The sequence below is a fragment of the Mauremys mutica genome, chromosome 3, assembly GCF_020497125.1.
Source record: "Mauremys mutica isolate MM-2020 ecotype Southern chromosome 3, ASM2049712v1, whole genome shotgun sequence".
NCBI classification, from domain to species: Eukaryota; Metazoa; Chordata; order Testudines; family Geoemydidae; genus Mauremys; species Mauremys mutica.
In genome coordinates this window covers 191946336-191960745 of record NC_059074.1, presented here as the reverse complement: position 1 = coordinate 191960745, position 14410 = coordinate 191946336, and the positions used below count along the sequence as shown (strand labels likewise).

General features: G+C 42.6%; 1 protein-coding gene across 3 annotated transcripts in view; it reads left to right on the top strand.

Annotated features, from left to right (window-relative positions):
- The window catches only part of APLF (aprataxin and PNKP like factor), a 135063-nt gene extending 130938 nt beyond the window's left edge, over positions 1–4125 (top strand). For all 3 annotated transcript variants that reach the window (XM_045009945.1, XM_045009946.1, XM_045009947.1), the window contains one exon: positions 1840–4125. In XM_045009945.1, the coding sequence (XP_044865880.1) occupies positions 1840–2048 (209 nt within the window). In that variant the 3' untranslated portion in view covers positions 2049–4125. The remainder of the gene's footprint in view (positions 1–1839) is intronic.
- The last annotated feature ends 10285 nt before the right edge of the window (positions 4126–14410 follow it).

Genomic DNA, 14410 nt, shown 5'->3' with positions numbered 1-14410 from the left:
TCTATGGTTTGCTTTGAAATGGTGGGGATTTTGTTTTTACCGTATTTAGGACATCTGCCACTTCTCTGTTCCCTAATGATTCTGCTGTTCCATACGCCGTCAGTGACTTTTGTAACAAACTGTACCATTTTCAGCAGTGAAGTTAGTGGGGTTGGGTGGAAATGATTAGTTGATCCTTTTAGAGCTGATGGTAGGTGGTAAAACAGCAAGCAAAATGGTAGATTACAGCCCAGATTGGCAGAGTTGGTAAGTGTTTGATTCCTTTCTAGGCGCATGCATCACAACTGGATTGTCCAAAGCAAGTAGTTAGATCCAGAGGACTGTGGACTAGGTTTTCTTGGATTGTACTCTTGTCTCCTCCACAGATTGCTGTGTGTCTTCCAGCAAGTCTTTTAACTTCCCTGTGCCATAGTCCACCCATCTGAAAAATGGAAGTAATATTTTATAGTGGTGGTTGTGACATTCCCCAGGGTGCAACTTGAACTATGTCCCCTTATCTCTCTAGACTAGGATGCCTTTCACACTGCTTTGCTAGTGAACAGCAAACCCTCTAGGCTCTGTTCATTCACTGCCACCAGCATGTTAAAACACTCCCAGCTCAATGCATGAATGCTATGCACAGCCATCCATGAATAGATACAGGGCGACATGCACATATCCCTCAATCCCAGTCTTGCCCCCAAGAAATGTGCGTCTTGTTCAGTAGCCCACTGGACTGTACAAGCTCATAAATTAGTCTGTCATTCCAACAAAGGGTAATGAATATGCACCAGCCCTGTTGACCTGAGTAGAGATTTCCCGAACACTTCAATCAAACACGCTGGTTTAGATAAAACCGTAAAACAAGTTGATTAACTAGAGAAAGATTTAAAGTGATTATAAGTGATAAGGTATATGAGTTAGAATTGGTTTCAAAAGAAATAAAAGGATAAACACACAAGCTAATTCCTAAACTTTACCAAGGCCGATAAGTTTAAAAGCAAAAAGGTTTCTCTCACCCAGAAGCTTTCAGCATATCATACTGGCTGTAAAAACCTCCAGGCCAGGACCACTTCCCCAGTTCAATGATGCACCTTTTGTCTTTCAAGCAATCTTGCTGCCGTGAGTAGAGATGGGGAAAGAGAGGTATCTAGAGGCATTTTTCTCACTTCTTATACTCTAACACTTTGTACTGGAAAAGTCTTTCCTGGGTCATGGGGTCAGGCAATTCCATGGCATATGTGAGCTGCCAGCTGTCCGTCAGATGAATTGTAAATTTCTTGTTTACAACTCCCCTGCTGGTGAATCTCTGATCTTAGTACCGAGCTTTTAGCACCTAGTTGGCCTGCCAGTGTGCCTTTGTCTTTGAGAAAATGGTCTGAGGGTGTTACCCAGAACTACAGCGTATTTTAGTAACAATCATATAGCAAGATCTTGTAACTCCATATACAGTGTTGTTACACACATTTTAACAGGATAGTTATGTTCAGTGGATTATGAGTTTTCAAATGATACCTCACAAGGCATACTTTGTACAAAATATATCATAATCATATAAATTGGTAAACATGGGGTACAATGTGTCACAGTGATGAGAAGCTTACTTAATATTTATAAATGCTTTGGTATCCTTGGGTGAAAAGTGCTATAAATATAACTAAGTGCAAAGTATTCTATTAATAGAACAGCTAAATAATCCCATAAAAAGTTTTGTAATAGTTGTAGTAATTTTTGGTTAAAAAAAGTGAAATTACTGTAACTCTTGAGCTAATGGCATTATAATAAGCACCTCGTAGATCTAGATTTTTCCACAACGCTTGAAGTGTATACTTTAATCTCTCTACATTTTGCCCTGTACAGGAAAAAGTGTTTTGGAGGAGGACAGTGATAATGATGGTGAACCGAATGAATATGACCTGAATGACAGCTTTCTAGATGACGAGGAGAAAGAGGAGTATGACCCTACTGATGAAGATTCCGATTGGGAGCCAGATCCTGAAGACAAAGATAACGAAGATGTTGAAACACTTTTGAAAGAAGCACAAAATTTTATTAAAACCAAAAAGTAGTTTTGGCCAAATGATGTGAAGTACTTGTGAACGTACCTGTTTACAGGATTGGTGGGGGTTTGGGGAATGACTTTGAAAGTCAGCTTTACCCATACTTGAGACACTACAAACAAGGATTTTTAATGAGGAAAAAATGCGCAACGGCTTCCTTTTCTTTTGATACACATTGTTCTGCCTTCGACTTCTTAGCTGACGAAGTCAAATCATAAAGTCTGGGATTCTATTGTGGCTAATTGAAGAATTTTTTTTTTAAAAGGTTCTTTTCTGAGTCTTTTCCAACTTCTTCACAGCTCATATTGTCAGATGGAGGATTAATGGGTTGGAATGTAGCTATTAACATTCCTCATGAATATCTTTCTGTGCTTGCAAAAAATAAGGATTGTAGACCTACCTTAGGGAGGTTTATAGTTTTACTAAGGTGTAATATAGTCCATGCTAAATAAAGAAAAAGTAACATTGCATTCCTTTTTTTATGGCAGATCAAATCATTCTCAGTTCAATAAGGAGTCTTTGTTAAACCAGTTATTTTGATTAGTTTGTTATTCAGCTATCCTACACTGTCATATTAAGTTTTAACAGGCTGTTAATAGTGGATGTCTTCACCTTATAATTGCACTTATTTCTCTGACATTCCTGGTGTAAATTGGAAATTTTGAAAATTGTCTAAATAACTCGGGGAAACCAATTTTTTGTTAATTTATGCTAAATTTCAAATTATGTCCCCAAATCAGTTCTAGTGCATCTTTTTTTCCAGTCAATGTACATTGATGATACTGTCCATTTATGTTGACATTGAAACCTTAATGGCTGGTTCTACAAACTGACTTTAAATTATGCTGAGCTTATTTAAGTGAAGCGTGTAGTTTGTTTGCCTAATGCTTCCCGTTAAGGCCCTGTTTTCAATTGGCTTGTAACTTTCCCTAACTTTTAATCTTTTCAGAATCGAATGTTTTTGGAAAGTTTTAGCAAAAATGGTGTAGCCGTTACGGAATACAAGGTTAGGAGAAAACGCATTGTTTTGCCTGGATTTAAAAAAAATCTTAAAAACCATTTTGTTGAGATGATCTAGCACATCCATGCTTTGGAGCAGGGATTTGAAATTTAGCAGAGGGGGTCTCCCTGGTTTCAGGGATATGCCTTTTGCTCTCCCTGTCAAAATCTGCCCAAATTTAGTAAAGACCCTCCAACCATCACACTTTGCACATGCTCACTAGAAGCTCGTTAGAGTTTGGCCGCTGACTTCTCTGAAGATTGCGTCTGCACTGAATATGCTCCATCCCCTCGCAGCTCCTGCATTTGATCAGGCTGCGCAAGCACCATCACTGCAGAATGACTGAGCATGCTCTTCTCCAGGGGCTCTGTAACACTTTCTCTGCAGTTTTTTCTCCCAGAGGCCATGGGTCACTGTGGTGCTGGGTACAGGAACAGAGAGCAGTGATCTTCCTGGTGATGCCTAGGCAGTGAGGAAGAGGAGGAGGAGGAGGAAGGGACTTGATTGGAATTCTGAGGGGTGAGGCGCAAAGGGCGTTTGAGGGCAGCATTGTGGAAGTCAACATGGTTGCACATGTTAGGATTGTGTTTTGTTTCCTTTTTTAAAAAAAATGAAGCTATGAGAGGAAAAATAGCATGTGATCGTGTAATTAAAGATTGTATCATAGCATGTATGCACAAGGAGGCTGAATTAAGGTTGTGTGGGCATTCTTTAGGCAGGCATTTACTAACTTTTGAAGGCTTGACTTTGCAAATATAATATTCTTGTAACATCAGGGAGTTTTGTATGTAATAGTACGTATACTGGCTTGTATCTCCATTAAGATTTGTAATTTGACAATTATTTAATTTTTTGAAAGGGCTTCAGAGAAGGAGTTCAAATAACCTGCTAGTGTCTAAATCTGTATTGAGCTGTATTTCGGAGGAATATATTCTTTTCAAAACCTGTGCATCAGAAATCTGGCTCAGACTTTTGAAGATTGAGTATGAATGATCACTCAGGATCTTGTTTGCGTGTTGAGAATATGGGAATAATTTGTTTACTGTCAGAGTTGTTTCACTTGAAAATAATTCTACTCATAGATGAGTTTTCTGAGTTTATCTGATTTCATATGTGACCTTAGCAACCTTCAGCAAGCAGAAACATTCTATTCAGTAGTGTCACAATATGAATGTCCATCTAAGCTGCTCCAAAGAGTTGAATTAGAATTTTCTATTAAAATAAAAGTAGTGATTTTCATCTGTGGAGGTTATCAAGGTCATACAGATAATCACAAAAACAAATCTAGAAATCACTTGTAGCTTTACATAATATATTAGCTTTTGTTATTAAATATAATCCTCCCAGGATTGAAATAAAAATTACATGGAGAGGGTAACTGACCAACTGCCCTCAAGAGCCCGCCACAGTTGTTATAATAGTATGCTCCAGTATTGTCTGCTTAAGTCAAGCCTGAGTTCTGATATTTTTCCTGTCTGTCTCCCCCTCTCAAAAGCAAAATAACTTTTCCATGCTTCCAGTCTGAAATGTGATGGATTTGTTGACTTCAAAGTGTCCAAAAATCAATCAGATACTTTCTTCCCAAAATGTCTGAGGTGTAAATGAGATTCCCCAAAGTATTTTTATTCCTTTTTTCCCCAAAGCTTCCCACACATTGCCTGCTAGTGAGCCAGATCTGGCCAGTAAGGTGGAGGCCTTCCCAGGGTAATAACTTTTGGTCACTATTAACCTAGACCACATTAGACTGGCCAGCTAGGGGTCAGTTGCTCTTTATCTCATTACCATCCCCTGAGCACCCTCCTATTATTTCAGATTTAAAATCGCTGGCAGAAGTTGAGTGCTTGTGCAGTGGTGGGAGCCAAACTCAAAGTTTGTATCTAATTTCCTGACTCTCATCTTATTTTTTTTTAGACTTTGGGGGAGGGGGCAGAAGCCTGGGAGGAAAGTGGAAGAATGTTCTAAAAATGTCATTTAATTTCCAGAGTAAATATATATAGCTAACATGCAATATGCCACTGCATATAGATCTGCATGAGCTGAGCATATAGGGGAAGATTATGCCTCCTAAAAAGCAGTGAGATCCTAGGAGCAAATACATTACCCACATAGCAGTGTCTGGAGTTACTAAAATTCTACTTTGAAACTGTTGACTAGGAATCTTCAAATATTCAGCTCCATTTTCTCCTTCCATCTCCTTTTCTGTCTGCTCTTCTAGGCAGGAGGGAGACTGAAGAAAGGAGTAGAAAAGTAGGCAGAATCTGATTATGTGAGAAGAGACAAAAAAAAATTATTCCCATTGGTTGCCAATCTGCTTAATTAGCATTTGGGGAAGAGCTAATGGATCTCCAGGCACGACAAAGCAGGACCCAGAAAATAGTTTAGAACATAAGAACGGCCATACTTGGTCAGACCAAAAGCCCATCTTGCCCAGTATCCTGTCTTTCCAACGGTGGCCAATGCCGGGTGCTTCAGAGGGAATGGACAGAACAGGTAATCAGCAAGTGGTCCATCCCCCGTCGCCCATTCCCAGCTTCTGGCAAACAGGCTAGGGACACAAAGATCCAAAATTAAAACAGGAAGTGGTAACAAATGTAAACTTTTAACTTCTAAAACTTTAAACAACAAAACAATTTGTCACCATACGAAACTGATAACAGACTGATTTGCTGTCAAACTTTACGGGTCAAAAGTTTTGTCATCTGAAACTTCATCTAATAGTTTTGATGGCAAATGCAGTTGGCTTCAGGCACAGCTGGCAACAAGTACACAATAGAATCCCTGATGTACAATATGCTGATGTCTTCTTAGCACTAGGCGGGTGTGTAGGCTGTGCCGTGTTGTGACTGCCCATTGAACAGATGAGCACAAGGGCTATAGAGAAGGCTTCTGGCAACACCTTTCATGCCAGCCAGGACTTAGTCCTTTCATACATAAGGACTCATGTTTAACTGACGCCTCTCCAGCTATCCAATGAGCTACACTCTGGGAGTTGATTGATTCTGAAAACAAAACTTGTTGTGTATAATGTTATGCTAGCAGTTGTATTATTGTGTCATGTCCATTAGCTTCTCAGAAAAATCATAATAGGAAAAAAGTTAAGGTTCCTAGGTAAGTACACTGTAGTCATAACCAGGAACACCGGAAGATTGCTGTATCCCCTATTAGATCCACGAAAGCTTATGCTCAAATAAATGTGTTAGTCTCTGACAAGTGCCACAAGTACTCCTGTTCTTTTTGCGGCTACAGACTAACACGGCTCCTACTGTGAAATCTGACTGTATTGTGACTTAATCGCCCATAACATGAGACCTTGGAAATGAGTCTGAACCCAAACTGAATGTATGGTAAGGATAAAACACAAATTAAATCTTATGAATGGAGATGGCTTGGCATCAAAGGCTTTAGTCCTAGGTTATCAATTTGTCACATTTTAAAGTTAAGTCTGTAGGCTAGCACAGTCAATGTTGCACTGAAAACTACTAGGATACTTCTCCAAGGTTTTGCTTGCATGTCTGAGATACAAAAGAATAACTCAAATAAGTAATGAAATAATTCTTTATTAAAATTAATGGAGATGATAATGACCTGCATTTCTGAAATAGCATTTGTGATTAGAAATAGACTTACCAGGGAGCATGGGTTACAGCACATGCGATGGCTTGAAATCTTTTCTCTGCTGCCTTCGCTGTCACCGGATGACTGGAGGCTAGCTAATATAATGCTGATTTTTAAAAAAAGTCTCCAAAAGTGATCTTGGCAATTTCAGGCAATTTATGGACCAGTGAGCCTAACTTCAGTACCAGGCAAATTAGTTGAAACTTGTGATGTTCCCCTGGTGTTATCTGGACCAGTGATCTCCTAGATCACTCCAATCCTCAACTCTGGGAGCCAGCCTTACCCTGCTCCGCTTTGAGAACCCCCACTCCCAGGCTGTTCACGCACAGCATCTAGCATGTAAGGTGCTCCCGGCTACACAAGTGAGCACTTTTGGCCAGCCGCTGCTTGGATTGTGCAACTGAATGACACTGGCCAATATCTCCGGTCCCAGACACAATCCTAGGAACCTCTATCTTGCAGTGTTATTATTCCTGCTGAACACTGCAAGCTTGTATGAGCTCATCAATTTACAAAGAAATTGATATGTACCAGGCTTGTTATCCCAAGGGGAGTCTCTGACATGCTTCAAACCAAACACACTGCTTCAGGTAGAATAAACAAACAAATTTATTCACTACAAAAGAGAGATTTTAGCGATTATAAATCAAAGCACAGAAAGTCAGATTTGGTCAAATGGAATAAAAGCAAAAGGCATTCTAAGCTGCTCTTAACACTTTCAGTTCCAGAAGGATATAAGAGGATAGTGGAAGGCAGGTATATCAGCCTCAGAATGAGCAGGTCGCTGTTTCCTGGATAGCCCAACAAGGGCTACTCCAGGCCAGTCAAGACACCTGAGGCCAATTTAACCAGTTAAGGTCGTTAGGCTAATGCCGGCACCTGACCTCAGTTAACTGACAAAGGGTCAGTTAAGGCTGTTAGGCTAATGGAGACAGCTGGAACCAATTAAGGTCCCACTTATACTGGTTTAAAAGCTCTCCTTGCCAGTTCTCTCAGGAGGAGCCCAGGTGAAAGAAGCTGGAGGAGAGGAAGCATTCCTGAGCCCTGAGGTAAGAGTGAAGCTTGGGAAAGGGGAGCACGGGGAAGTGACCCAGGGAATCAAAGCAGCGTCAGTGGAGGAGGGTAGCTGCTATCATTAGGGTCCCTGGGCTGGAATCCGGAGTAGAGGGCGCGCCCGGGTTCCCCTCTTCCTCCCTGCATGATCTACAGAGATCCCTTAGGGAGAGGGAAAACCGACTTTGGTCCAGGCAGAAGACCAAATGGTGCCTATGGAGCTCTAAGGAGCAACAGAGACTGTGATCTTCCCACCTTCCCACCTCCCATACTGCTCTGTGATGAAAATAGCTCAATAAGCTGTAACCTTTGCCGCCATACTGGGAAAGGGAGGTCATATTGAGGGCCTTACTGAGCTTCTGAGGCCACTGAATCTGCCAGGAAGCGCGGGACCCACCAATACAGACTTGGAGCTTTGTCACAACTGGTGTCAGAGGTGGGATCTGATTGCCTTATTGTTCACTGTGCGGTGGAAGAAGGGAAGAGTTTAAAAAAAAAAGTGCACTGGGTTTGGGTGTCCTCACCACGATGGAAGACATAATAAAAGCACTGATCCAAGCCACTGCAGCCCAGCAGGAGGCCACCCGAGTACAGGCGAAGGCGCAACAGGAATTCATGCGGCTACAACAAGAGACTAAACAATTATTGATAGGGTAGGCCACCCAGGATTGAGCCCTCTTACAGGAGGTGGTAAACCAGTTGAAAGCCCTCACGCCAAAAACCAAGGGTCTGAAGGGTCGTGAGTATGGAGGGCTGCTGGCTGCCTACCGAAGATGACAGCCGACGATGACATAGAGGCGTATCTCCTCTCCTTTGAGAGAACTGCCTTGAATGAGCCTTGGCCCCAGGACCAGTGGGCCAGCGTCCTTGCCCCCTTCTTATGTGGAGAGGCCCAGAAAGCCTATCACGACATGTCTGTTGAAGCTGCCATTGACTACCCCCGGCTGAAGGCAGAGATCCTGGCGCGATCAGGAGTAACAACAGCAGTACGGGCCCAGAGATACCATGAGTGGAGGTACCAGGAGGGCAAGCCTCCGAGTTCCCAACTGTTTGACCTCATCCACCTTGCACGGAAGTGGTTGCAACCCGAGGCATGCAACCCAGAAGAAATGTTGGAAACTTTGGTCATAGACCGCTATATGAGGGGATTGCCTCCAGATCTTTGTGCATGGTTGGGCCAGAATGACCCTGCCACCTACGACGGGGTGATCACATTAGTGGAGAGACGGACAGCGGCCCGAGAACTGTCCCGACCACCCACAGAAGGCCCCTCCTGAAACAAGTACCTGGCCTTGCCCTCGGAAGGTCAAACAACCAAGCATCCGGGGGGCCCCAGGTGGAAGAGGGTAGTGGCCACAGAGCAGCCGGAAACCCAGAAGGGGGAAAATAGCCTGAGTGCGGGGAACCATGGGGTAAAGACCCCTAACCCAAGAGACAGAGGAGCACCTAGAGCCCCTTCCAGGTGCTACGCATGTGGAGAATGGGGACACCTAGCAGCACAATGTCCCAACATTGAGGAACCCATGCAGTGTAACCTGGGAGATTGAGCGGACCCATGCAACCTAATCAACCTTGTGGGGGTTGCAGTTACCCCACATCAATATACAAAACCAGTAAAACTGAATGGGGTAGAGACCATGGCATTTGTGGATTCTGGCAGTGCTGTCACCTTGATTTCAGGGAAACTAGTGAAACACAGCCAGTTAATACAGGCTAAGCATACAGGAGTAACATGTGTACATGGGACCGTTAGCTATTATCCTTCATCCCTGTGAAGATCGAAATCCAGGGGACTATCACCAGGGTAAAAGCAGGAGTGGTCCCTAAACTCCCATACCCTGTGCTCATTGGAAGGGATTTCCCAGGATTTGGAAATTTACTCCCGACAGAGGGGCGTAAAAAAGGAGAGGACCCCGAAGTTATGGAATCATCCCTAACAGAAAGTCACCCCCCCACACACACTTTGCTGAAATATCTCAAGAGTTGTTCCCCACCCCCGGGAAAGGCAGAAAAACCAAGAGGGAAAGAAAGGTGGCAAAGGCTTTGGGCACCCGAATTCTAATTCAGGGTCAGAACATGGCCCTGGTAGGCCAACGGGCATGAAGAACTGAGGAAGAAACCCCCAGAGGTGAGGAGGAGGAAGTAGCATCTGGTCCCAACTCCAATGCTACCGAACTGACTGAGGAAGTTGGAGGCCAGTTCCTCGGAGTTCGGGTCGATAGATCCTGGAAGAGAGACTTTTGGGCGAGACCAGGCAGAAGACCCCAGATATGATAATGCCAGATAGATGGGGTGCCTGTGAAAGGAAAGGCCCGAGGGCCGGCACCCTATTTCTTCATTAAGAAGAACCTCCTATACCGGGTCATACAAATGCAGGACCAAATGGTAAACCAGCTCCTGGTACCCCAAAAACATCAAAAGGCAATATTAAGTCTCACTCCCAGTCACCTCTTTGGGGGACACTTGGGGGTAGAGAAGACCTAAGCATGGATCTTGTGCAGATTCTTCTGGCCAGGAGTACATGAGGATGTCCGGCAGTGCTGCACCTCCTGCCCAGAGTGTCAGTTGCACAGCCCTCACCAAAGGGTCTTAAGCAAAGTAAGGAGTCATAGGAGGAAAGGTCCTCTCCTGGATCAGTAACTGGTTAAAAGATAGGAAACAAAGAGTAGGAATAAATGGTCAGTTTTCAGAAAAGAGAGAAGTAAATAGTGGGGTCCCCCAGAGGTCTGTACTGGGGCCAGTGCTGTTCAACATATTCATAAGTGATCTGGAAAAAGGAGTAAACACTGAGGTGGATGACTGCCCTGTTCTCTCCATTCCTTCTGAAGCATCTGGCTCCAGCCACTGCCGGACAGGATCCTGGATTTGATGGGCCACTAGTTGACCCAGTATGGCCATTATGCTCCTGAAGAACGATTTAGAATGGGACCCACAAAGTGCTGACTTTTTAAATAGTCAAGGAAATCCTAACCATGTCAGTAATAGCCACTATAGCCATTGGTCTGGTTGTCTTCTCAATAGTGCTTGTAAATTCTGTCTTACATCTGTGGTTTTCTAGGGTAGTTCACGGCGTTCTTTGGCCACAGATAGCATAGAATGTCAAAACCAGGGGCTGGACTGTTGTATCTGTCATGAGCAGGGCCGACGCCAGCGTTTTTGCTGGCCCAAGTGGCGGGGGGGAAAAAAAAGGCCACAATCGGCTTTTTTATTCTTCGGCAGCAATTCGGTGGCAGGTCCTTCCCTCCAAGAGGGACTGAGGGACTCGCCACCGAAGAGCCAGACCTGCCGCCCCTTTCTGTTGGCTGCCCCAAGCACCTGCTTGCTGGACTGGTGCCTGGCGCCGGCTCTCGTCATGAGATAGGCATTGGTTACGTTTGAAGCTTGTTCTTGCCACTTGGTATGCCATCGACAAATGATATTGAGGAATTGTCCAAATGAGTTGTCTTGAACTAAGATTGTAGATCTGTGGATTAGACACATCTTCAAATGAGTAGATGTGGCATGTCTTGAACCTTGAGCAGATTGTGCAAGGTGATTTGTCCCCTGATGCAGAAGGAGCAATGTTGGAGAGGCCCAGAAGCAGGCCAGGTTGATTGGTCTCGTGGCACCAGTTATTATAAGCATAATGGGAGTTTTGTGAGGGAGTTCTCTAGGTGAAGGAGGAGAGACTACATGATCCTTGGGGTGAGTTTGTCAGTTAGTTGTATGCTTGCTAAATCTGGGGTATCTTTGTGGATTGGGGCCTAAATCAATTGCTCATGGAGTCAGGAGTCATTGTGGCAGTGAAGACGAACTTGAGGGTTCCTGCCTCCCTGTTCTATGTTTAGAATGCTAGACCTGGAATTAGAATTCAAGAAAATAGTTGAGTGTTTTCTAATGATTTGAATTTCACTCCTCTCTTCTGGATCCAGGGCTCTTCAGACAAGAGAAACTTGTGGGGGGGCGGGGAGGGGAGTATGTGTGTGTGTGTCTGTCTGTCTGTCTGTAAATGTTTAGGGGGGAGAAATGGGAGCATTTAGGAGGAAATAGAAAGATAGAAACAAGAATTTGGTGATATGAAGGGATGGGAAGAGATGAAAAACATGGGTAATAGAGCAGATATCTAAAGGAAAAAGATGGGGGCCTAACTATGTACATGGAAAAGGGAATATTAAAGATGAAAAGGATGGAGCTTCTTGGTAAACTGAGAAAATATAAAAAAACAAAACTAAGACTAGTTGGGTGGAAAAGCTTTACTTTCTAGCATTCTCGAAGTGTCACGCTTCAGAGGCAGGAGATGTCATAGCTTAAATATTGAAGGACAGATACCTAGTACCTGGAATTTCCAGTTCAGTTCAGGACTAGAAGCAGCTTTTTCCTTTGATTCTATACATTTACTTGGATTCCTCTAGATTATATTACTCCCACATACATGAGATTATATCCAGATGGAGCTGGTGTAGCTGAGCTTGTAGGGGTGGGGGACTGTCTTTGTTGTTTTTATGCCTACCACCATGAGGTCCTGGTCCCTGACTAGGGCTTCTAGCACTATGATGCTATGAATAATAATAACTGGCAGACTGGATATGATGCTGCAGCATTTTTCTGGCCTCTCTGGCCGAGCAAAGGTACAAATTGCAGAGCAATAACTATTGCTAATCTTCTTTTAATGTATATTCACATAATATAAAGGTAGAATAATTCTCTCAAGTATGTCCAAGAAATGTCCAAGGAAGGACGACTTTTATTTAGGGCTAGATTGTGCTGCACTTGGTCATGTTGATGAAAAGGGACCACTATGATAATCTCATCTGATCTTTTGTACAACACAGGCCACACCAAGTGATTCCTATATTTGGTCCAACAACTTTTGGTTGAGCTACAGCATATCTTCTAGAAAGATCTCTTTTATGCCATCTTAATGGAAAGACTCCAGTTTATGGAGAATCTATCATACTCCTTGGTGAGTTGTCCTAGCCATTAATTATCCTCTCTGTTAAAAATGTGTATTTTACTTTCAGTTTAAACACTGCTGACACTCGCTTCCAGCCATTGGATCTTGTCACGCCATTTGTCTGCTGGATTACAGGCCTCTCCAGTAACAGATATTTTCTCCTTCTGCTGGTAATTGTAGATTGCGAGCAGGTCATCCAAAAATAACAGAAGATGCTGTATATTTAAAAAGTATTTCCTTCTCCAATCCCCACAACCAAACTACTGTATGTGGGATGTATAGTTCAAGAACATGAAACTAAAAAAGCTTTTCATTTCAGGTATCTTTCCCATCTACTTATAAAAATAAATTTCTCTAGTTTTCATTCACGAGATGCATAAATAGGAGGTAAAGCTCAGTCTTCAAACACTCATTAATTTTTATATTTTTTTTAAATGGGAAAGTTCAACACTTGTATTTCTCTCTTGGTACTGCTAAAGTCATAGGGTGAAATGGATCTCTGTAGAACAGATGATACAAGGTATATGAACCACCTAAGCCAAAGTAAGCCCTCAGGAGGACCTAAGTGGGCTTTGTGCACTTCATGGGCTTTGTGCACAGGATGAATTTCACCCAGATATTCATATGCAATATATTCCATATTAATATTTATTTCTAATCAATGAGATAACTATGCTAGTCTAAAGATCTTGCTAACCCTGATAAGCAAAGTAAGTCCTGGTTGTTAAAACTTGATTACTCAGCAGGATGTCTCCTTGGAAAGGATTATTACTTTTTTTTACAATCTCCCATGCTGCTGACTGTTTGTATTATGAGGGGAAATCCAGTAACCACCATGTCTTGGGACTCTAATCAAGCCAATGCTGGCAAATAAATAAAATGGCTGAAGTACATCGGCAGTTCTTCTTACAAAAATGTAATGACAAGACTAGGAAGCAATATGGACAAAAAGCAATACTGTATTTATGATTCAAATAATTGAACAACAAGATAATTGTTTGTCTAACGCCTGGTACAATGAGGCCCCAGTCTTGGTTGAGGCCACAAATACAATATAAATAACAATAATTGAAGATAGTGGATAAAACTCATACATTTGACAGTGTCTCTTTAGTGAAATGCATAAATATTTTCCTAGTATGTAGAGCTATGAGACCATTTAGGTTACTGTAAGAATGACATAAGCAGACAGACTTCTGATTAGGTCAGTCAGTCAGCTATTGGTAGTTAACAGGCAAGGACACAACCCCATGTCCTCGGTTCTCCTAAACCTCTGACTTCTATAAGATGGGACTGGACAACAGATGATAGCTCACCTGATAAATTGTCCTGTTCTGTTCATTCTCTTCAAAGCATCTGGCACTGACTGATGGCAGAAGAGAGGATCCTGTGTTAGCTGGACCACTAGTCTGACCCAGTATGGCTATTCTTATGTTCTTAACATCATCTTATGCTCCATCAGCAGGTGACAACATAGGTAACACACAGTACTTCAGTCACCTCAGATACTATAGACATTGAGAAGATCTAGCAGACAGGTAGTAGGTTAGTACAGAGGTGCTGGGATCTGACTTTTGCAGAAAGTTTAGAGAAACTGTATTCCTGAGCAGTAAGAATGAGATTAAGGAAGGACTCTATTAACCATTTTTGAAGACTAGATGCTTATAGAATGGGTTTTGAAGTAATGGAGAAAATATAAGAATATGGGGCCAAAAAGTAAGATGTGGAAAAGAAATTTGCTTGCACAACTTTCTACAGCCCTCACTCATG